This window comes from Trachymyrmex cornetzi, unplaced genomic scaffold (genome assembly GCF_001594075.2).
Source record: "Trachymyrmex cornetzi isolate Tcor2-1 unplaced genomic scaffold, Tcor1.1 scaffold272, whole genome shotgun sequence".
Taxonomy (NCBI): Eukaryota; Metazoa; Arthropoda; class Insecta; order Hymenoptera; family Formicidae; genus Trachymyrmex; species Trachymyrmex cornetzi.
In genome coordinates this window covers 433498-456456 of record NW_017297394.1, presented here as the reverse complement: position 1 = coordinate 456456, position 22959 = coordinate 433498, and the positions used below count along the sequence as shown (strand labels likewise).

The 22959-nt window shown below is 32.6% G+C and overlaps 4 protein-coding genes and 1 pseudogene across 4 annotated transcripts; all 5 read left to right on the top strand.

Annotated features, from left to right (window-relative positions):
* The first annotated feature begins 497 nt into the window (after positions 1–497).
* LOC108761982 (odorant receptor 82a-like) lies at positions 498–3368 on the top strand (annotated as a pseudogene).
* A 2143-nt stretch (positions 3369–5511) lies between these two features.
* LOC108761981 (odorant receptor 22c-like) lies at positions 5512–7537 on the top strand. Its single transcript, XM_018508773.1, has 5 exons — positions 5512–6329; positions 6551–6650; positions 6908–7018; positions 7143–7298; positions 7484–7537. Exons 1-5 carry the CDS (start codon positions 5512–5514, stop codon positions 7535–7537), a joined length of 1239 nt encoding a protein of 412 aa, XP_018364275.1.
* Positions 7538–8397: 860 nt separating this feature from the next.
* Positions 8398–10409, top strand: LOC108761980 (odorant receptor 63a-like). Its single transcript, XM_018508772.1, has 5 exons — positions 8398–9200; positions 9542–9641; positions 9777–9887; positions 10125–10280; positions 10356–10409. The coding sequence occupies exons 1-5, from the start codon at positions 8398–8400 to the stop codon at positions 10407–10409; spliced, it is 1224 nt and encodes a 407-aa protein (XP_018364274.1).
* Positions 10410–13949: 3540 nt separating this feature from the next.
* Positions 13950–16043, top strand: LOC108762027 (odorant receptor 82a-like). The gene is made up of 5 exons (XM_018508826.1): positions 13950–14200; positions 14368–14467; positions 14595–14705; positions 15763–15918; positions 15990–16043. Exons 1-5 carry the CDS (start codon positions 13950–13952, stop codon positions 16041–16043), a joined length of 672 nt encoding a protein of 223 aa, XP_018364328.1.
* Positions 16044–17653: 1610 nt separating this feature from the next.
* Positions 17654–18451, top strand: LOC108761979 (uncharacterized). The gene has a single exon (XM_018508770.1). The coding sequence runs from the start codon at positions 17654–17656 to the stop codon at positions 18449–18451; it is 798 nt and encodes a 265-aa protein (XP_018364272.1).
* Positions 18452–22959: the final 4508 nt, after the last annotated feature.

The window sequence follows — 22959 nt, the reverse complement described above, 5'->3', positions numbered from 1 at the left end:
TACTGTGAGGATAATGTATGTATAGAATAGTATTGCAATATTTTTTTGTACTTACATGACATTCTGTTGACGTACACAGTAATATGCAGCACATAAAACGACATTTGACCTTACCCTTTCACATTCGTGAGTTTAAATTTTACAATGTCATGCGTCACATGGCGAACCTTCTCTTTACCCATCAATATTGCGTTTATTCGATAATTTCGTCAACCCTTTCGTGTAACCCCATCATTATGCGCAGACGTTTAATGCACGCAAGCGCGCTTTATACTTTCTGCTCTTACCACAGAAAGGGAGACTACCTATCAACACATCTGTCCAGTTATGTTATAACGTTTAGTCTCGCCTAACCATCTGTTACTTGTAAACCCCGAAACGCTACAACATTAACGGAAATTTTTAATGTCTAGAAAGTAACAATATAAACTCAAAATTTGCGGTCGAGAATTCAATTATCCGTGAAAAAAAAGGAAAAGTATTGAGTGAAGCTAATAATGAAAAGCTTATCAACGACGAGCAAACACGATGACGATTTCAATTACGCCATACAAGTGACTCGCATTATTCTCCGATCAATCGGTGCGTGGCCGAGTCCCAATTACGCTTCCAACATGGAAAGAATTGCGACCCGTTTCCAAAACGTCATTTGTCACTTTTTATTCGGGTTCATCATTGTGCCGAGTCTTCTACAAGTATTTCTAAAGGAACACGAATTCAAACGTAGAGTCAGATTGCTTGCGCCGATTGTGAATGCTTCGATGGGTTGGGTAAAGTATTTGCTGATCCTGAACAACGCAAAGGAGATTCAATCTTGCCTGAATCGGGCGCATCAGGATTGGAGCGATACGGTCAATGGAAGCGATCGGAAAGCGATGCTGTCTACAGCGAGAGTAGGCCGAAAGTTCGCTATTTTTTCTGCCGTCTTCATGTATACCGGCGGACTAACTTATCGAATACTCATGCCACTTTTGAAGGGTCGTATACTCACGCCGGAGAACATCACGGTGAGAGTGCTGGCATTGCCGAGTTACTTCATTAAGTTCGATGGACGAGTGTCACCAGCGTACGAGATCGTCTATCCTCTGCAAGCCTTCGCAGGAGTAATTATCTATTCGACAAGAGTCAGTGCGGCCGGCTTGGCCGCATTTTTCATCATGCACGTTTGTGGACAATTAAGCATTATAATGAGCAAACTGCAGAATCTCAACAATATATCGAATTCTAGTGATCGAGCTGTCGCGATATTGCTGGCTAATATCGTACAGCATCAAATAAAAGTGAAAAGGTGAGTCTACAAAAATATGTGAGAAGGGGAAGTGTTATATAAACGCCTTATTTTGTTAAATAAATAATTACAAATTGTGTAGTTGATGTAGATAATCAAATTAGCATATCATTATTGTATAGTTGTATTTCTTTCTTATTATGTCTATATTAGAAAAAAAAATCAAGATAGTTAAATTAAAATTACAAAAACTGAACTAATACATTGTAATTATGCTAATTATTATAGTTATTAAACAAACATTAAACTATGATTTTATTTAAGTATTAATATTTTAATATATTAAATATATTATTTATTAAATATATTTTATTACAGTATAATATTTTAAATACAAAATTGAATCAATCATTAAATAGACGTTCATAAATAAAAAATTATTAAATAGACAAATTGTTCATTTCCAGTTTTCTAACACAAGTAGAGACAACTATGCGATATGTATGGTTAGTGGAAATAATGGGCTCTAGTCTACTCTTATGCCTTTCAGGGTATATTATTATTATGGTAATAACGACGAATTTTTTCTGAAAAGCTTTTATTCATGCGTAATAATTTGACAATTAATTTTTACAAAAAAATTAAGACTGATAGTATTTAAATCAAATTAAAAATTCAAAAGAATTAAAAATAAATTATTTCATAAACTTCGTGTATTGTTAACCTCATAGGAATGGCAGAATAATGATTTAACAGTTATGTTAATTATGTTTGTGATGCTTACATCTTTCATCCTTTCCATTTTTACCTACTGTTATGTGGGTCAACGATTGACAGATCAGGTAGCAAGTGTTCATATTTACTTGCTGTAAGTTAGGCACCAACATTTTTATAAACATTCTTTATAAAATATACACTTGCTTAATTATAACAGAGCATCAAGGTTGGATTAATGACATCCACGACAAACTGGTATCATCTTCAGCACAAAAGAGCCCGTTCTTTAATACTGATAATGGCAGTTTCCAATATTCCGACAAAAATTTCGGCAGGCAGAATGATAGACATATCTCTACCTACTTTCGGTAACGTAAGTATGGAAACTTGTTTTATTTTATTTACAAGCAGTGAATTGTTTGCGTGTTCCATTATTTCACAGATCGTTAAAACATCGATGGCGTACTTTAATATGCTCCTAAAATTTGCGTAATTTTAATGAAATAATTATCATAACAGTACAGTACTCGATATTAATCTGTAATTGACGCTATCTTTGAAACGAATAACAAGATGAAGAATCCCCCAATCTTCTTATTATAATCCTAATCTTCTCCTTTCACTATTTATAACAACTTTCGTAAAAAATCAAACAAAAATCAAACAACTTTTCGACATATTTTACATTCACTTACGATTTCTAATTTTTTAATTAATTTTTATTGACAAAATTACACGTGTGGTTCCTAATTTTGAAGATCAGGTACATTAAGATGTTAAACTTGACTTAATTAATAATTCGCGTAGTTCCGTTGATTCAATATAATCCCCGATCTACGACCCATGACCTGATACAAGATAGACATTTATACTTTTGCTAAAGGCCGTCTTGTGTGAATCGATTCTTTTCCATAATTATCTTCTGTCGACAAAAAATTGTACGCACGCAATCGTTTGTTCCAAACTTTAAACTGTGCCGTGACAGAACCACCGTGGTAACGGCGGTGATTCACGCAGACGTGAGAACGTGCATAATATAAATTAGGTTTTGTTGTACTTTCGTGTATTAGTTGCGATTGTACATCCGTTTCGTAAACAACGTAAGAAGAAAAATAGATTTTCTCCGGTTCATCCATATACATGCTGATTGAACGGATGGATTTACGGAATTCCAATTACGAAGATGATATTAGGTACACCGTGCAGGTGCACAAATTGATCATGGAAGTGATCGGTGTGGCCGAAAATGAACAAATCCGGAAAATGTACGAGACTTCTCAGAGGACCCCGCTTATACGAGATCGTATTTTCGATGCATCTGGTGACTGGCGTCGTAATACACATCATATCAATCAGCGTCTGCGGCATCACAGCGTTATTCACCATGCACGCTTGCAGACAATTCAAAATGTTGATCGTTTGACTGGAGAACTTGCAAAAGAAAACCAATGATCGAAACGTGCCATTGCTCGAAAATTGACAGCGATTGTCGTGCATCACATGAGGATACGTAAATAAATAGCTGAATTATTTATTATTCATTTCTCGTTGAATCTCAATTTCTTTTTAGGTTTACAATTTGTCTCGAAATATGAAAATTTTACATTTAAATTCTATGAATTCCATTTGTAATGCTTTTTGGAATCAATTATCTATTTGTTGAAAATTAAATTTAGAAAACTCTCGGTAAATTTAATCCTTGGATTATTTATTAACCTTATATAGTTAAAGATTTTTATCAAATACGTTAAATTTAAAAAGTCTAATATGCAATACGAAAAGTTACGGTGATACATATTTGAATAATCTCAATTTTAGATTTTTACATCAGATACATTTTTACATCAGATAAGAGAAATGTGTTGTATCAAAGTTGTTGGAAATATTTTAATATGTCTTTTAGGATATTACGTGGTAATAATACGCAACAGCAGTGCATTTGCATTTATTAACACCTTATATTTATCTTCAATAGAACATACAAATCTTTCGTACTCGTTGCTTTTAAATAGTAATATATGTAGTTAAATAATAATATAATACATTTTTTTAAGGGAAGTAAAATTATAGTAATATAATGCTAATACTATACATGCACTTGTTGCACTTCGTATGATAGGGGAGTGAAGTAAGTATATTTGCTACATGGTCGATTGGTATTACTTGCCCAATAAGTAAAGAAGCTCGTTATCCTAATAATCTTCATGGCCAGGTACTCTACGAAACTCACGGCGGTTAAAGTGATCGATCTTTCTTTCACCAGCTTCCTCGCCGTAAGCAATTTCTTTGTCCGCGCATATTACAATAACAAAGAAAAGTTTCTATAAGAATCACATATTTAAATATATCATGTAAGAATTATTTCTCAATAAATATTTTATATTTAAATATAATTTTTAAAAATATTATTTTATTGATGAATATAATATCATTCCGCGGCAATGATTTCTTTTCATAAACATATACATCTCTTTATAAACATTTATTTGTATGAACACTTTATGCAAATAACTTTCATTAATTTTCAGGTTGTTAGAACAGCGATGACATATTTAAACTTGCTGCGGACAGTTGCTCTATATTTGAGTGAATATTACATCATATACAAAAGAACTTGTCACACTATGCTGAACAAGGTTTTGTAATCTTTTTCGAAATCTCAAAAATAGTCTCCATAGATTCAATTTCGAATTTAATCTTCAGATTTTTACTATCCCGAAATCTGATATCTCTTTTCACATATATATAAAAAATATAACTTAAGTTTCAACTATTAATAAAGTTATTAATAAAATATATAAATCGTATATACATGTACGTGTATACATATAACGGTATACAGAATAATATTTAAACACCATCATTTAGGATTGCCGCAAACAAAATTCTGTAACAGTAACCGTAAACTTAAACCAATGAGCCAATCAGGATATTGCTTTAGATGTATGTAATTTAACGGAAATAGAAATAGCAACAAACTTATCTATAAAGTAAATTTTAACCGGTTAAAATTTGTCTTTCGGATAAGTTTACTTTTCCTATTTTCGTTAGATTACGTAGATCTAAAGCCTAATTGACTCATCGGCTTAAGTTTACGTCTTACGGTTACTGTTACAGAAATTTTGTCTGCCGTAACCCTTAGAGTCCGTATCGCGAACTACTTCGAAGCACAGTTCACTCTTTTTCTACGGAATACATTTTTCTTTCTGCCACATATTGCAAAGACCGAACCACGCGTTCATTAGCCTACGCATGACGTTTTTTCTTTCTCCACGATTTTCTAAAACGGGATAGTCTATATATAATACTGTATTGTCTCCCTCATAGTGTCTACTAACATAACAGCTATTATAAAATGCACCTTTCAGGAAACGGAACGGTTCTTGAAGCACCACGTACTCTTTTCAGATAATCGAGCAAAGTTTTCCGCTACTCGCTTAGAAAATCTCTGCGTAAATCCCTTTTTTCTTCCATGGATATACAAAGTGACGCAAGCGCAAATCATATCGATGACGAGCTTGAAGCCTTACTACTGTCAGTACATATCAATCACTCGTACTGCGATAATGGAGAGTTTACCTCGATATCTTGATCGCAACAAATCTGAATTGTACAATCAGAATTATAAGAATGATTTTCGAACTAATTTGCAACTAAATATCTGGATCATGAAAATAATCGGCACGTGGCCGCTGACACACTCCTCGGTTGAGATGCTATGGTATAAAGTGCTGAATATAATCTGCTACATATTGCTGGCTTTACTCCTAATTCCCAGTGGCATATACATCGTCCTGGAGATCAAGGATTTCTACAATCAATTGAAGCTCGGTAGCGCTCTTACATTCTTCTTCATGGCCGTATTGAAATACTGCGCTTTGCTTTTGCGCGAGAATGACATTCGCAAATGTATCGATTATATTAAGAATGACTGGAGAAACGTGAGATACATGGATGAAAGAAGAATCATGCTGGAGAACGCAAACTTTGGCCGTCGGCTGGTTGTCATCTGCAGCGTCCTCATGTACGGTGGCGTCACGTTCTATTTCGTGGCGGTGCCACTGACTCGCGCGAAGATCAAAGAGGAGGATACCAATCTCACTTATCGCAGGCTGGTGTTTCCAGTGCCCAGTGTGATTGTCGATGCCCGTCGTAGTCCGGTTAATGAAATTTTTTATTTCATCCAGTTATTTGCCGGCTTTATCGCCCACAACATCACGGTGGCCGCGTGTAGCTTGGCAGCTCTCCTCGCAATGCATGCATGTGGACAGCTGCAGGTGCTCATGTCCTGGATAAACCATTTAGTTGATGGTCGAGAAGGGGTCAACGACACCACGAACGAGAGATTAGCTAAGATAATACAATTACACATGCGTATCTTGAAGTAAGTATAAACTTCGGACGTATTGAAATATTACATATGCATTGTTTATCAAAACTTAAGATATCAGAAATTAAATTATGCCAACAATTAAATAATGTATTATGCATAAACAGAATATATGTATGTATATATATATATGTATATAATGAGATTTGCCATAAAATATACACTTTTAAATTTTATAAAGAAGAAATGCGATTATTTGTTCCACGAGTTTTTAGCTTCATATCTCTAACCGAGGAATTGTTGCATGAGATTTCTTTGGTGGAAGTTGTGGGCTGTACGTTAAATATATGTTTTCTTGGATATTATTGCATGATGGTACATATCTATTTAATAAAAGCTTAATTTAATAATTCATAATATATTATAAGTGTGTGTGTGTGTGTGTGTGTGTGTGTGTGTATGTGTTGATTTATAATATAATAAATTCATAAATTCTTATATTGTTAAAATAATAATATAGCAAATATATCGATATCAGTTAATAATGTACCAAAAAATGATCATTTTTCTTATAAAATTTTTTTTATCTTTAAAAGTTTTTATTTACCAGTCATAAATATTATATATTATAGGAATGGGATTTTAAGAAACCTGTGAGCGGCTTAACATATTTGATACTCCTCATTTCGCTTACGTTTAACATATTTATATTTTGTTACATAGGCGAACTTGTAACGGAACAGGTACATCCAATATTTTTCAAAACAACGTTACACAATGTGCAAGTCCTTCGAACGGCAATATGTAATAACATCAAATAATTTAAAAAACATGATATCATCATTTATAACAGAAATCTTTTGATAGATTATAAAAGTACGTGAAAGCTCGTACATGATTGACTGGTATCGACTTCCGGAAAAAAAGAGCCTTGCTGTCATTTTGATAATCTGTATGTCCAATGCGACTACTAGGCTTACTGCTGGAAATATGATAGAATTGTCCATTAGCAGCTTCGGTAATGTAAGTATTATATCCAGGTATAAATATTGTTAAGAAATAATCTGAATTTTAAATATTTTATTTTAATGTTCTATGAAATAGTTTAATTTTTCATCAAATAGTTTAATTTTTCATCAAAAAGATATATAATGAAATTAAAAATTCGATGTATTTTGCACTGCATCTTATTATCTTAAAAATTATAGGTTATCAAATCATCTGTTGCTTATTTGAATATGCTACGAACGTTTACTATTTGAGAAAGTACAATTTGAATTATAGTAGTACTCATTTAATGACATTAAATCTTACGCAAAACAGCAGTAAACTTCGAATATATTTATTTAACAAATCTTGCGCTCCGAATAAGAGTCAAAGTATGTAATATTGCACAGTTTTATTTATGATACTATTTGGAAAATTTTCTCAAGTAATATTTGGATAATATCATTAGATACGTGCAGCTTTATTTCTTTATGCGTAATAAATAAACGATGTTTCAGTACAAAACAATAAACTAAAATTCTTTCTTCCTAATACGTTTTTATAAAAATATATATATTTAAAAAATTTCGTTCAAATGATATTAGAATAATCTATTCAATATTAGAATAATCTATTCAATTATAAAATAATGTGTATAATCTTGGAAGCACGTTGTAAAATAAGATATTTTGTTCGTTAAGAAATATATTGTAATATTTTTAATTCCATGTGATTATGTATAAGCATTATGTAATATGTGTATATTAAATGCTAAATCATATTCATCCCCGTTTAATAATATCATATAATATCTTACGCAAGAAAGAAACAGTTGCGATTCGCTCCAATAAATCGCGGAAAATCTCTCCGTGAAGAATGTAAATTTTTCCATTCTTAATTCATGAACAGACAAGGGCAGTACCACAGAAGGTGAGGAACCCTTGATCCCTCTTACGGAAATCAAGAATAGTATCTGTAAAGTTTACCCTTCTGTGTTCTGCCCTTTTCCTAGAAGAGAAATTGTACGGAACGGCGCAGACGCGACGCTTTACTTTCCTCGCTCAAATCTCTCGCGCAGTCCTCTCAGTTATCATCAAGCTCTCGTCACTTCAATCATACTAGGAAGCTTTCCATAATGGAAAGAACAAGTTCTGTCGCAACAATCTACGATCACGAGAAAGATATGCAGTTGAGCATTCAGCTGAATCGTTGGATACTGAAGCCGATCGGTGTCTGGCCGAAATTAACCGAGATTTCACGTATGGAGAGATACGCGTACGGACTGATGAATGTCATTTGCACTAGTCTAATAGGCTTCCTCTTTGTACCCTCCGCGATCTTTATGTTGCTTGAAATGGATGATGTATATCTCATTTTAAAACTTTCCGGTCCGTTGAGTTTTTGCCTAATGGCCGTTATTAAATACTCCTCGCTAATTTTCCGCGAGAATGACATCCGCAGTGGTATCAGGCACATCGAAAGCGACTGGATAAACACTCGGCATTCTAATGATCGGATCATCATGATCAGGAACGCCAAGTTCGGTCGGCGTCTCGTGTCGATCTGCGCATTCTTCATGTATGGTGGTGCCGTGTTTTATTATCTTGCTCTGCCTTTTAGTAAAGGCAAGATTACCGAGAGTGATGCAAACTTGACGTATCGGCCACTGGTGTATCCAGTCGCCAGTGTGATTCTCGACGCGCGACATAGTCCCATCAGTGAGATTCTCTTTTGGATTCAGTGCCTGTCGGGTTTCATAGCACACTCCATTACTGCCGGTGCATGCAGTTTAGTAGCCGTGTTTGCGATGCATGCCTATGGCCGTCTGGAAGTCTTAATACAATGGATTGAACATCTAGTGGACGGTCGGGAAGATTTCTGCGATAACGTGGATGAGAGATTGGCAATGATTGTACAGCAGCACGTTCGAATCTTACAGTAAGTTACTCTCTAACATGGATCGTCGGTGTTTCTTAAAACTCTCATTGAAGTGTTAAAAATGAATTAAAGAGCGCACTTTACACATATGTAGAGCGCTGCAATTAATTTCTAATTATTACGAACTAATTATACGAACAAGTAACAAAATCGCGTCTCTCATGTGTTTGCCCAGTCGACACCATCTAATATAATATCAATGTTATAATTTTAATTTCAATAATATAAATGTAATATAATATAACATAAATGATAAAGTGCGAAATTATAATATTGATGTTATGTTATTTTTGATATCAACTGGGTATATTTTATGCAATAACATATACATTATTTTCCAGTTTTATATCGCTAACGGACAAAGTATTACGTGAAATATCTATCGTGGAAATTGTAGGGTGTACATTAAATATGTGTTTTCTTGGATATTATTCTCTTACGGTATGCATATTGTACAACAAGTACGTACCAAAGCGCATCGCTATTTCGAAGCAATGTCAACGTGTACAATTTACAATATATATGTATTCGATATGTACAATGTATATGTCGAATATAGAAATTTTCATGTTCCAGGAATGGGAGACAAAAGAGACTGCAAGTTACATAACATACATTGTCCTGCTTATATCTCTTACGTTCAATATTTTTATATTTTGTTATATCGGTGAACTTGTTGCCGAAAAGGTAAAATCTTCACAATCGAAGCATTTGTCTGCGCACATATGATAAATTTAATGACAAACTTTATGATGAAGTGCACCTTTATAGTTTATTTTTATAATTGCTGTATTATAATTTTAATATAATAATGAAATTTGTAAAATTAAGAATTTATACAGAATTAATTCTTTCTATGTATTTATATCATATAAAAAAATAAAATAATCTTGAAAAATAATCTGAAAAATAATCTGTAAACAGTGCAAGAAAATAGGTGAAGTATCATATATGATCGATTGGCATCGTCTATCAGAAAGAAAGGGTGTTGCCCTCGTATTGATAATCGCTATGTCCAATTCATCGATTAAACTTACCGCTGGAAATCTCTTCGAATTGTCTCTCAGTACTTTTGGTGATGTGAGTAACGCAATGTCAATATCTATCAATATTTATCGAGAAATATGATTTATATATCATTTATCCAACCAATAGGTGGTTAAGACATCTGTTGCTTATTTAAACATGCTGCGTACTTTAACTGCATAAAACTTGTCTGAAATGTAAAAATTATTAACATGATTAATGATTGTAAATAAAAAGTCAATTATTTGATGCCAGTTATTTGATATATTTCGAAAAGAAAAAAGAAAATAAATGCAATTTTAAAAATAGAAAAAATTGGTTAAAATTACTAAATATTTACTGAAAAGGAAAATAAAATATTTTTCGCATATTTTCCACGAAAATATTTCTTAACATTTCATACATTATTATTTTCATACATTATATAAAATTGTGCAATAAGAAATACTCAGAATAAAATTGCAAAAAATTACTTATTAATTGGCATAACATTTTCCATGAATTACAACAGCAAAAAATTTCAAACGTTTTGAATTATCGCATTTTAATGATCCTTCAAATAAAACATTAAAATATATTAGGTGTACAACTCTGCTGTTTTTTTTCCGAAATTCAAGGCTTTATTGTAAAAAACTGGTTTATGATTCAAAGTATTATCCATCGCTGGCCACTACTTTCTCCCATTTTTCGGGCAGCGTACGAATCCCACGTTGAAAAAACTGGTTATCTTTTGAGGCGATCCACGAATCGATCCAATTTTTCACTTCTTCATAAGACCGGAAGTGCTGGTCAGTCAGGCCGTGTGCCATTGATCGAAACAAGTGATTGTCAGAGGGAGCAACGTCTGGAGAATACGGCGGGTAGGACTTCCTATTTCAACGTTTCCAGGTATGTCTTGACCACTTTCGCAACATGGGGTCGAGCATTGTCATGCTACAAAATCACTTTATCGTATCTCTCGTTGTATTGGGGCCGTTTGTCTTTCAATGCTCGGCTCAAACGCATCAATTGCGTTCGATACCGATCGCCTGTGTCGGTTTTAACAGCTCATAATACACTACGCCGAGCTGGTCCCACCAAATACAGAGCATGCCCTGGGAGCCATGAATATTCAATTTGGCCGTCGACGTGGAAGCATGGCCGGGAACTCCCCATGATTTTCTGCGCTTGGGGTTATCATAATGAACTCATTTTTCGTTCCCAGTCACAATGCGATGCAGAAATCTCTTCCGTCTTTGCCTTTCAAGCTGCTGTTCACAAGCAAACAAACGCCGTTCAACATCTCTCGGCTTCAACTCGTACGGCACCCAATTTCCTTGCTTCTGAATCAATCCCATGGCTTTGAGGCGTTTTGAAATGGCTTATTGAGTCACTCCCAATGATCGTGCCAATTCTTCTTGATTTTGACACGAGTCTTGATCAAATAATGCCTCCAATTCTGCATCTTCGAAAACTTTCTCTCTTCCACCGCTATGCCGGTCTTCGACGTCGAAATCACCGTTTTTGAAGCGTTGAAACCAATCACAACACGTTCTTTCACTAATAGCGGCCTCACCATAAGTATTTGAGGGCATTTGATGAGCCTCAGCCGCAGATTTCTTCATATTGAAGCAGAAAATTAAAACCTCCCGCAAATGACGAGAATTTGACTCGTAAACTGACATTTTCAATCGAGAATAACTTTATAATGCAGACACAAATCGACTAATATTTCTATGGGGTTATGTTGACAGATGTCCAAGTTTATTGTATGATGTCTATGATATATTTATTTCGACCACCACTTACCGCTAAAGCCATCTATAGGAAAACGGCGGAAGCAAAGTACACCTAATATATTGTAATATTGTACACCTAATATATTGTAATATTGTATTATTTATTATCTAGTATTATAAGATGTACACGAAATTTCTGATATTTTGAAATGACAAAAAATAAAAATAAACATGAATGCATATTTCTTTTTATTATAAAGAACAACTAAAAAATTTTGTTTTAAATTATCTAACATTTACATGAGCACCTTTAGTCGTATGAAGGATATTGTGTAGGTATTCCACTTCACATCATATTAGCTGAAATATGTCATGATACCAATGCCGGCTACAGTTCAGTTGCGCAAAACATTTACGACCAATACCTTGATGAAGTAAACTGTCTTGGATATAACTTCCAGAAGAAATCCAAGGGAATGATACCAAAGGAACAAGAAGATCATCGGGGAATGGGATTACCTTCGCTTAATCCAATGATCTAAAAACCACTAAAGGTGTTCATGTGGAAGTTTGGAAATTTTTGCAAACAATTTTTTAGTTGTTCTTTATATTAAAAATATCTAGAAATATGTACTGTTTGTTTTTATTTCTTATTATTTTAAAATACTGGAAGTTCATCGTAAACATCCTATATTTTAAAATTGAATATGTATATCTTTTCGTATATGTATAATATCTGATACGTACTTTATTATTTGATATATTAATGAATAATAGATATTTCAATATAAAACAACAAAACATAATATTCTTAAAATGTCTTCATAATATATTTTACAACAATTATATATATAAATATATACATATATACAAACGTATTAAATAAAATTAAAGTACATTTAAATATATTACTTAAATTTTAAATAATATATTTGAACGTATAATTCTCTCTATCTTATTTAACATTAAACAATTTCTCTAATTGTTTTTCATAAGATAATAAGACAAAGTATTTTCTTTAGTTAAAAATATATAGCAGTAATATTTGTATGTCTATAAAATTGTATTTCTATATATACTCATGTATAAGCATTATAGGTAAAATCGTATTCGTGCACACATATATAATATCTCACGCAAGAAAAAAGCGCTTGCAATTTGCTCCGATAAATTGCGGAAAAAATCCCGCAAAGTATGTAAATCTTTCTGTTCATAATTCAGGAATAGACAGGTGCAGTATCACATGAGGAAACTTTGATTCCCCTTTGCGGAAATTGAGAATTGCGTCTAGAAAGTTTACCCTTCTCTTGTACTCTATTACTTGATCGTCCCTCTCCTAGAAAGAACACGGAACAGCGCAGTCGCGTTTTGACTTTCCGCACACAAGTTCTTGCACAATCCTATCAGTAACCTTCGAGCTTTCATCACTTTAACTAAGCATAAAACCATTATAATGGAGAAAGCAAATCCAGTGACAGTTGTTAACGATTATAAGAAAGATCTGCGGCTAAGCATCCAACTGAATCGTTGGATACTCAAACCGCTCGGTGCCTGGCCGAAATCAATCAAGATTTCATTTATACAGAGATACGCGTATATGCTGGTTAATGTCATTTGCGTCAGTCTAATCGGCTTCCTCTTTGTACCCTCCGCAATCTATTTGGTGCTTGAAATGGATGATGTTTACAATATCTTGAAACTCACCGGGCCGCTGAACTTTTGCTTAATGGCCGTCATAAAATATTCCTCATTGATCTTCCGCGAAAATGACATCCGTAGTGGTATCGAGCATATTGCAAACGACTGGATTAACACTCGGTATTATGATGATCGAATGATCATGATCAAGAGCGCGAAATTCGGTCGACGTCTCGTAACGATTTGTGCGATTTTTATGTACGGCGGTGCTACTTTCTATTATCTCGCTTTACCGCTGAGTAACGGCAAGATCACTGAAGATGGCGGAAACTTGACGTATTGGCCGCTAATGTATCCTGTTTCCAGTATGATAGTCGATGCGCGACGTAGTCCTATCAGTGATATTTTTTTTTGTGTACAATGCTTGTCGGGTTTCATTGTCCACTCTATCACTACCGGTGCATGCAGTTTAGCAGCCGTGTTCGCGATGCATGCCTACGGCCGCTTAGAAGTCTTAATGCAATGGATCGAACATCTAGTAGATGGACGGGAAGACTTCTGTGATAACGTGGATGAAAGATTGGCAATGATTGTGAAGCAGCACGTTCGAATCTTACAGTAAGTCAGTTTTCGACGAGCATTGTCGGTGCTTCTCTTGCTTTCAACATGTACATGTATCTCTAAATAGCGCTTCAATTTATTTTTAATTGTTTAGGAACACTTAACGAAATCGTACTTTTCGTATAAAATATTTTCTACGCAATAACGTATCGGTCGTCTTCCAGTTTTATAACGCTGACGGACAAAGTGCTGCGTGAAATATCTATGGTGGAAATTTTAGGATGTACATTAAGCATGTGTTTTCTTGGATATTTTGTTATCACGGTATGCATATCGTTCAAAAAGTACATAAAGCGCATTACTATTTGAAGTAATATCAGAGATTGTTGTTCACGATTAACAACAATGTCAATGATCTTAAATATAGAACGTTTTTACATTTTCTTTCCAGGAATGGGAAAGAAAAGATATGACAAGTTATGTAACATATGTTGTTTTATATACATCTCTTACGTTCAATATTTTCATATTATGTTACATCGGCGAGCTTGTTGCCGAAAAGGTAAAGTTCTAAAGTCCTAATTTAAAGAGCATCTCTTTGCACCATTGATAAATTTATTGCCAAACCTCATAAGTACGTTTTTACGGTATACATAGGTCATTTTCTCGTAATGGCAACAATAATCATTGAAGTTAACCATTTAAGAAATACTCATTGTCAGTTTTTGTCCTATAATAAAGGTGCGTGCTGTCAGTGCTGTTGCGTCGTTCTATCTTTGTTTTACGTCTAATAAATAATGACGATAGAATAACGTGGTAGCGCTGACAGTGCGCTCCCCAAACGAGCCCAAATGATCCTATATACAAATGAGCTCGTAACTTCAGTGTCTGATTTGTACAAACAGGAGAAATAATTCAGTATTTATTTCATCACTCTAACCAATGTTCACGCATGAACAGCTGAGTTTTATCAAAATACAGGTTGCACGAGAGAGCAACGCACGTCAATGTCACTGGAAGAGGTATCTAGAAACGCTGCGTTCTGTATCGAATATAAGAGGTGAGACGACTTTTCGATATGAACGTGAAAATATCTTCCATCAACATGACGGCCATCCTGTGACATCGACAGATGAAGAATACGTTGCATCTGTTTAAGATTATAAGACATTGTGGATACATAAAAAATTGAGTGTGAAATTCAAGAAATTCTCTAACCAAAATCATAAAATAACGTCCCAAACTTTGATTGTGATGCTATTTTTCAAATGTCATCGTAAATCTAACCTTGATGTTATTTTATAGCTCTTATTAGAGAATTTTCAATTTCACTTGATTGTAAAAATTAGACATTGAAGTTACAAGCTAATATGTGTACACCAGATAATTTATTAAACAAAAAAGTGGCAAGTAAGTATTTTTCAAATAGTAAAATTCACAAAGATTAACACTTATTGGTACTGCAAGAAAAATGGCTCATGTATTTTTACAATAACAGGAACAAAACTGTAATTATAATAATCAAATTTGTAAAATATATAATTTATTTTAAAAAGTTATTTTTGGCCGCGCATATAGTTTCATGTTTAAAAAAATAAGAGATGTAATTCCATAAATAGTGTAAGAAGGTTGGCGAGAAATCATACATGGTCGATTGGCATCGTTTGTCAGGAAGAAAAGGTCTTGATCTCATCTTAATGATCGCTGTGTCCAATACGTCGATTAAACTTACCGCTGGAAATCTCTTTGAGTTGTCTCTCAGTACTTTCGGCGACGTGAGTAAATGTCATTGCATATCATATCCTTGTAACTATCATGATTCACACCTTCTTCGTCCAATTGATAGGTGGTTAAGACATCGGTCGCCTACTTAAATATGTTGCGTACATTAACTACATAAAACTTATTCGAGTGTAAAAATTATTAATATAATCACTAATAAATGCCAATTAGTTATCAGTCATTGAAAAGAAGAAAAGAAATGAATGTAATTTTAATAAATAGTTAAAAAATTAACATATACCCTAAAATATATTTGCTGAAAAAAATCGAGGTTCATCGACAATCATTCGTATATTTTCCTTCAAAACATATTCTGGTGCTGCACGTATCATTATATACTATCGATATAAATTACACAGAATGTAATCAGAAATGTTGAAATTTAGTATTGTTATGTCGCACCTGTCGTTTGTAATTAAATAAACTTTCGTACCAACAATAGATTAATAAAAAAAAATTATTGGATATTATATGTAATATAAAGAATTAAATTTCACATGTAAAAAATTAAAGCTTGAAATCTATGGACTTCTAAATATAAATAGTATTACTAGTAATATGAATTAACGCAAGCATAAATTTTCTGGATTCTTTTATCATTTATTTCTCTGTTAGAAGCAGAATGTTTATAATCTTTATATATCTACATATGTGTATATACTTTTATATTCATATTATTGTTATGTTACGCTTAACTGTAACTTATTAAATGAATTTTCGTATCAGTGAATATACTAGCTTTATTATGAAAGTAACGTATGTGTATAAATTATACCTATATTATATTTTTAATTACATGAAATTTTACTTACACGGAAAGATTTTGGTGACGTATTAAAAGTTTAGCTTGATACAAATCTGGAAAATTTTATTTGATGATTAAAATATTACGTTGAAATCGCAAACATGTTGCACAATGTTATAAAATGTTAGAACATTCTAGCAATCAGTTTGAGCATCCCATATAATTATTTTGATGATCCAACAAAATTATTTTTAGATCTTTATTTAGCCAAATTTTTAGATACTTCAGCAAAACTAGCCTTTCCGTGTATGTTCGCAGCAATATGCAGCACAAATGACTTAACATTACCCTTTCTGATTCGTGAGTTCAAATTTTATAATGTCACGTATTGTATGGCGATTCTTCCTTTTGCTAGTCAAATTGCATTTATCCAACAATGTAATAGGTAAAATTCGTCAACTTCTTTTGTGTAACCCCGTAATTATTCGCACACATTTTAATGCACGCAAGCGTGTTAACATCGTCGGCTCTTATCACAGAAAAAAAAGAATATCTATGAACACATACGTATATACATGTCCGGTTATGCTTGAACTTTTAGTCCCTAACCATCTGTTACTTGTAAATACTTGTTAATCAACAATTCACGTGGTTTTGTTGATTTAATGTAACTAACGATTTACGACCTATGACCTGACACAAGGTAGACATTTGTACTTTTGTTGAAGGCCGCTTCGTATAAATCGATCCGATTCCATAATTATCTCCTATCAAAAAAAAATTGCGCGCACGCGACGTTTGTTCCAAACTTTATACTGCGCCATGACAGAAACTACGGTAACGAAGATGATTTACGCAGACGCGAGAATGTGCATAATGCAAAACAGTACGTTTCATTGTACTTTCATCTGTCAGTTGCGATCGTACGTCTGCTTCGTAAACAAGTGGAAAGAATAATCGCTTTCCTCCGGCTTATGCATGCGATGACCGAACGGACGAATTTACGAAATTCCAACTATGAAGACGACATTAGGTACACCGTGCAAGTGCACAGACTTATCATGGGACTGATCGGTGTGTGGCCGAATATGGAGAAACCCGGAAAATGGACGAGACTTCTCAGGGGACTCCTCAGAACCGCGTGCTGCTTCCTATTGTCCTTTAATTTGATACCATGGGTGCTATACATGTTTCTGATTTTGGACACATTTAAAAACCGACTCAGGATGATTGGAGGATTCTTCTTCTACAGCATGGTTCCTGCCATGTACTTTACACTGATGTTACGGGAGGATCGTATTAAAAAATGTATGAGGCATTTGCAGGAAGACTGGCGGAATGTATGGGACGCGAACGATCGTAAAATTATGTTGGACCAGGCCAGAGCTGGACGTTTTGTCATCATCTGCACTTTGTTATTCCTGTTTACCAGCGGTTTCACTCATCGTCTGATTAAACCAATACTCCGCGGCACGATCGTAATCGGAAACGTGTCGATTAGACCGCTGGTGCAGGGCAATTACTTTATTTTCTTCGATCCGCAACAGAGTCCAGCTTACGAAATCGTATTTTCAATGCATTTAGTGACTGGCATCGTCATATATATCGTAACAACTAGCGTCTGCGGGATTACAGCATTATTCACCATGCATGCTTGTGGACAACTCAAAATATTGACCATTTGGCTGGAAAACACGGCGATCAAAAACCAATGGTCCAAGTGTGCTATTGCTCAAAGATTGGCGGCGATTGTCATGCATCACGTGAGAATACGTAAGTAAGTAACTGAAATTATTACTCATTTTCTGTTAAGTTTAAATTTTTTTTAGGTTTACAATTTAAATTAAATTGAATTGAAATTAATCTGGAAATATGAAAATTTTATATTGAAATACTATCAATTTCGTTTCTAGTATTTATTGGGATTAATTGTCTATTTGTTGAATATTAAATTTAGAAAGAATCTATCTAAATTTATTGTTTAAATTATTGTTTAAACTTATACAGTTAATTTTACTTATACGTTAATTTTAAAAGTCTTTAACATAGAATGAGACGTTACTATAACATATATTTGAGTAATCTCTTTCTCCCCCCCCCCCCCTCTCTCTCTCTCTCTCTCTCTCTTTCTCTCGAATTCTAGACTTTTACATCAGATACAAGACGTTGTAGGAGAAATGTGTTTTATCGAAATTATTGGAAGTACTTTAATACTGTGTCTCCTTGGATATTATGTGATAACGGTATGCAACAGCAGTTGCATTTATATTTATTGATGTTTTATATTTATTTTGAACATATATGCAAAAATCTTTTGTACGCGTTGTTTTCAAATAATATGTTACACAATTAATTTTTTAGGGATGGGAATCAAATGATACACTATCTTCTATGACATATGGCATAATGCTTGTATCTTTTACTTTCAATATTTTTATATTATGTTATATTGGGGAACTTTTAAGTAGTCAGGTAGGGTACGTAGATGATAGAAATGTGCAGATATATAAATTATTATTAAGTGGAAGAGTATATAAAAATAAAATATCGTAAACAGAAGAGTAATAGATAATATATTTAAACGATTAATATACTTATGAATATATTTAATAAAGAGATTATAAAATTTTTACAAATAAATGTCAATACTATACATGCACTTGTTGCACTTTGTATAACAGGGGAGCGAAGTAAACACAACTTGCTGCACGATCGATTGGTATTGCTTGCCTAGTAAAGAAGCTCGTTATCTTATCCTAGTAATCGCCATGGCCAGATATCCTACGAAGCTCACGGCGGGTAAAGTGATCGATCTTTCATTCAGCAGCTTTGGTGCCGTAAGCAAATTTATCCGTATACATTTTATCTGTATTATAACGGTACAAAAAAGTTTTCATAAAGATCACATATATAATCATATATATTCGTAAAAATCATATATATAACATACATATAAAATGTACCTCCCAAGAATAATTTTCATAGGAAAAATTAGATATTTAAACATAACATTTAAGAATTATTGTATTAAGAAATATATAAAGTCATTCGGAAGGTATAATTAAGTTCTTTTCGTACACGTATGCACATTTTTTTGTAAACTTATTTGTATAAATATTTTATTATAAATAATTGTTATGTATTTTTTAGGTTATTAGAACCGCGATGGCATATTTAAACTTGCTGCGGACAGTTACTTTATAATTGAGTAAATATTACATTATATACGAAAAAACATGTCATATTATGGAGAACAAAAATTTGTGATTATTTTCGAAACCTTAAATAGTATCCATGTACATTTAAATTCAGATATATAACCTCCAGATTTTTACCTTCCCGAAATCTAATATCTCTTTGCTTATATAAGAAATATAATCCAAGTTACCATTATTAATCAAATTACTAAAAAAAATTGTGTACCTCGTATGTGTATGTGTATGTATATATAACATTATTCGAAATATTATTTAAGATCATTTTTAAAAAAATCCGTATCGCGAAATACCTCAAAGCACTCACTTTTTTCTATAATATTTTCTTTAACACATCGCAAAAACCAAACCGCGTCAACTTGCGCATATTTTATCTTTTTTTATAATTTTCTGAAACAATTGAGAATAGATCCAATCTAAGTATAACATTATATCTCCCTCACAGTGTCTGTGTCTCCCTATATGAGAGCTATTATAAAATGCACCTTTCAGGAAACAGAACGGCTCTAAAAGCACCACGTCATTTTCGATAATCGTGCAAAGTTTTTTGTTACTTACTTAGACCGCGTTTCTACGTAAATCCATTTTTTCCATGGAGAATATACAAAGTAGCGCAAACACAAATCACTGCGAAGACGAGTTTAAAGTTTCGCAACTGTCAGTACATATCATTCGCTCGTGCTGCAATAATGGAAAGTCTATCTTGTTATCTAGATGTTCACAATGAGCCTGGGCCGTATAACCAGAATTACAATAACTATTAGATCCATCAGAACTGCAACAAAATCTTTTATTTCATCTAGCTATTTTCCGACTTTGCCTACAACATCACGGTGGCCACATGTGACTTGGCAGCTCTCTTTGGAATGAATGCTTACGGATATCTGCAGGTGTTTATATCCTGAATAAACCATCTAGTTGGTCATCTAATCCACAAAGCATCAACGACACCATAAAACAGGAGATTGATAAGATTTAAATATGAAGTAAGTATGACGTTGAACGTGTTGATTTTTACATTACGTGTGCAGTATTTGTCAACAGTTGAAATATCAGAAATTAAATTATGTCGACAATTAACTACTGTGCTATGCATAAATACGATATATATATATTAGACAGTAAATTTAAATAATTAACAAGCGAAATTTTGTAGATAAAAAAGAATATGTATGTAAAATAAAATTTGCCATAACATATATACTCATAAATTTTATAAAGAAAAAATGTGATTATACTCGTGCCACGCGTTTTTGCTTCGTATCTCTAATCGAGGAATTACATAACGTTTCTCTAATGAAAGTGTGGGACGTATGTTGAATATGTTGTCCTGGATATTATTGCATGATACATATCTACATATTTATTTAATATAATAAGTTTAATATATTTCATATATATAATGTAATAAATTCATAAATTATTATATTTTAATAATATGTCAATACCAATTAATAATGTATCAAAGAATTATTATTTTTTTAAATGTTTTTTATTTGTCAATCATAAATATTGTATGTCATGAAAATGGCATTTTAAGCAACCTGTATAAGTGTCTTAACATATTTGATACTTCTCAGTTTATGTACGTTTAATATATTCATATTTTGTTAAATAGGCGAACTTGTAATGGAACAGATATGTTTTTCATTTTTCAAAACAACGTATTATAATGTGCAAACTTTCAAATGGCGATATATAAAAATTTAAAAAACTTTATGTGATAATCTTCTATAGCAGAAATTTTTTGATAGACTATAGAAGTAAGAGCTTATACATGATTGACTGGTATCACTTTCGAAAAAAGCCTTGCTGTCATCTTGGTAAGTTGTATTCCGGTATTATATCCAATGATGTAAGTATTATATCCAAGTATAAATATTTTTTTAAAAATTAGAATTTTTATATACTTTATATTAATATTTTTTGAAACTCAACAGTTTAATTTTTTATTAAAAAAACATGTAATGAAATAAAAAATTTGTTGCATTTTACGATCAAAATAGATATCGATTTAATCATAGATACTATAATATAACGCAATTAACTTAAAAATAGATTATAAAATCATTTATCGCTTATTTGAACATGCTACAGACGTTTATTACTTGAGAAAATACAATTTGAGTTATAGTGTATTCAATTAATAACATTAAATTTTACATTAAATAACTATAAACTTTTAATACATTTATTACAAATCTTGCGCTCGGAATAAAAATCGAAGTATGTAATATTTCGTACCAACAACGGATTCTTCAAAAAATTGTTGGATAATATATATGTGTAAATTATAATATTTTATTTATGTGATATTTATATAAATTATACTTACATGGTAATATGCAGCTCAAATTATCTCTTCCAGCATGTAAAATGTGTTTACTGAAATCTTGTAAAAAAATTTCTTAACTCTTTTTCGATTTTTCAAGTATTTTTGTTCGAAATTAGAAGAACGATTACAGAATTTTTCGATGCAATTTACAAATAAAAGAGTGTAATTGCAGTGCAAACAATGAAAATAAAATATATGTTTTAACTATGTCTATCATTTTCTACATTTAATGCCGCGAAATCTACAGTGCAGTATAAGCAGGACGCCCTAAAATGTAATATCAATGAGTTATTCTGTTTTACTGAATTTTCTATAACAATGTAGTTTTGATTTTTTTTTTAAATTTACTAGACAAAAAAATGTACGTGAATATACACCGATGTGTATGTTATTAATTATTATTAATTATTAATTAATTATTAACTAATTATTAACATTTTGCATTATTAAGAAAAAAGTGATTTTAAAAAATGATTCTAGAAAGAAACAGAATTTAAATTTAAAAGTAAAATTCCAAAAATTTCCGTGAGTTCTAATTAAATTCCATGAAAATCCCTTATTTTCGAGGGTAAAACGGAATCCCCTAAAAATTCTAAGATTTGTAGGTTTTCCAGGTAGTAAATATATCCTGTTATAACACGAAACTTTATAAAGTTGTATATGTCATGCAACGTATACATCCTTCTGTCGCACTAGCATTTATTCGAGAATTAGGCACGTATAATTCGCCAACCCTTTT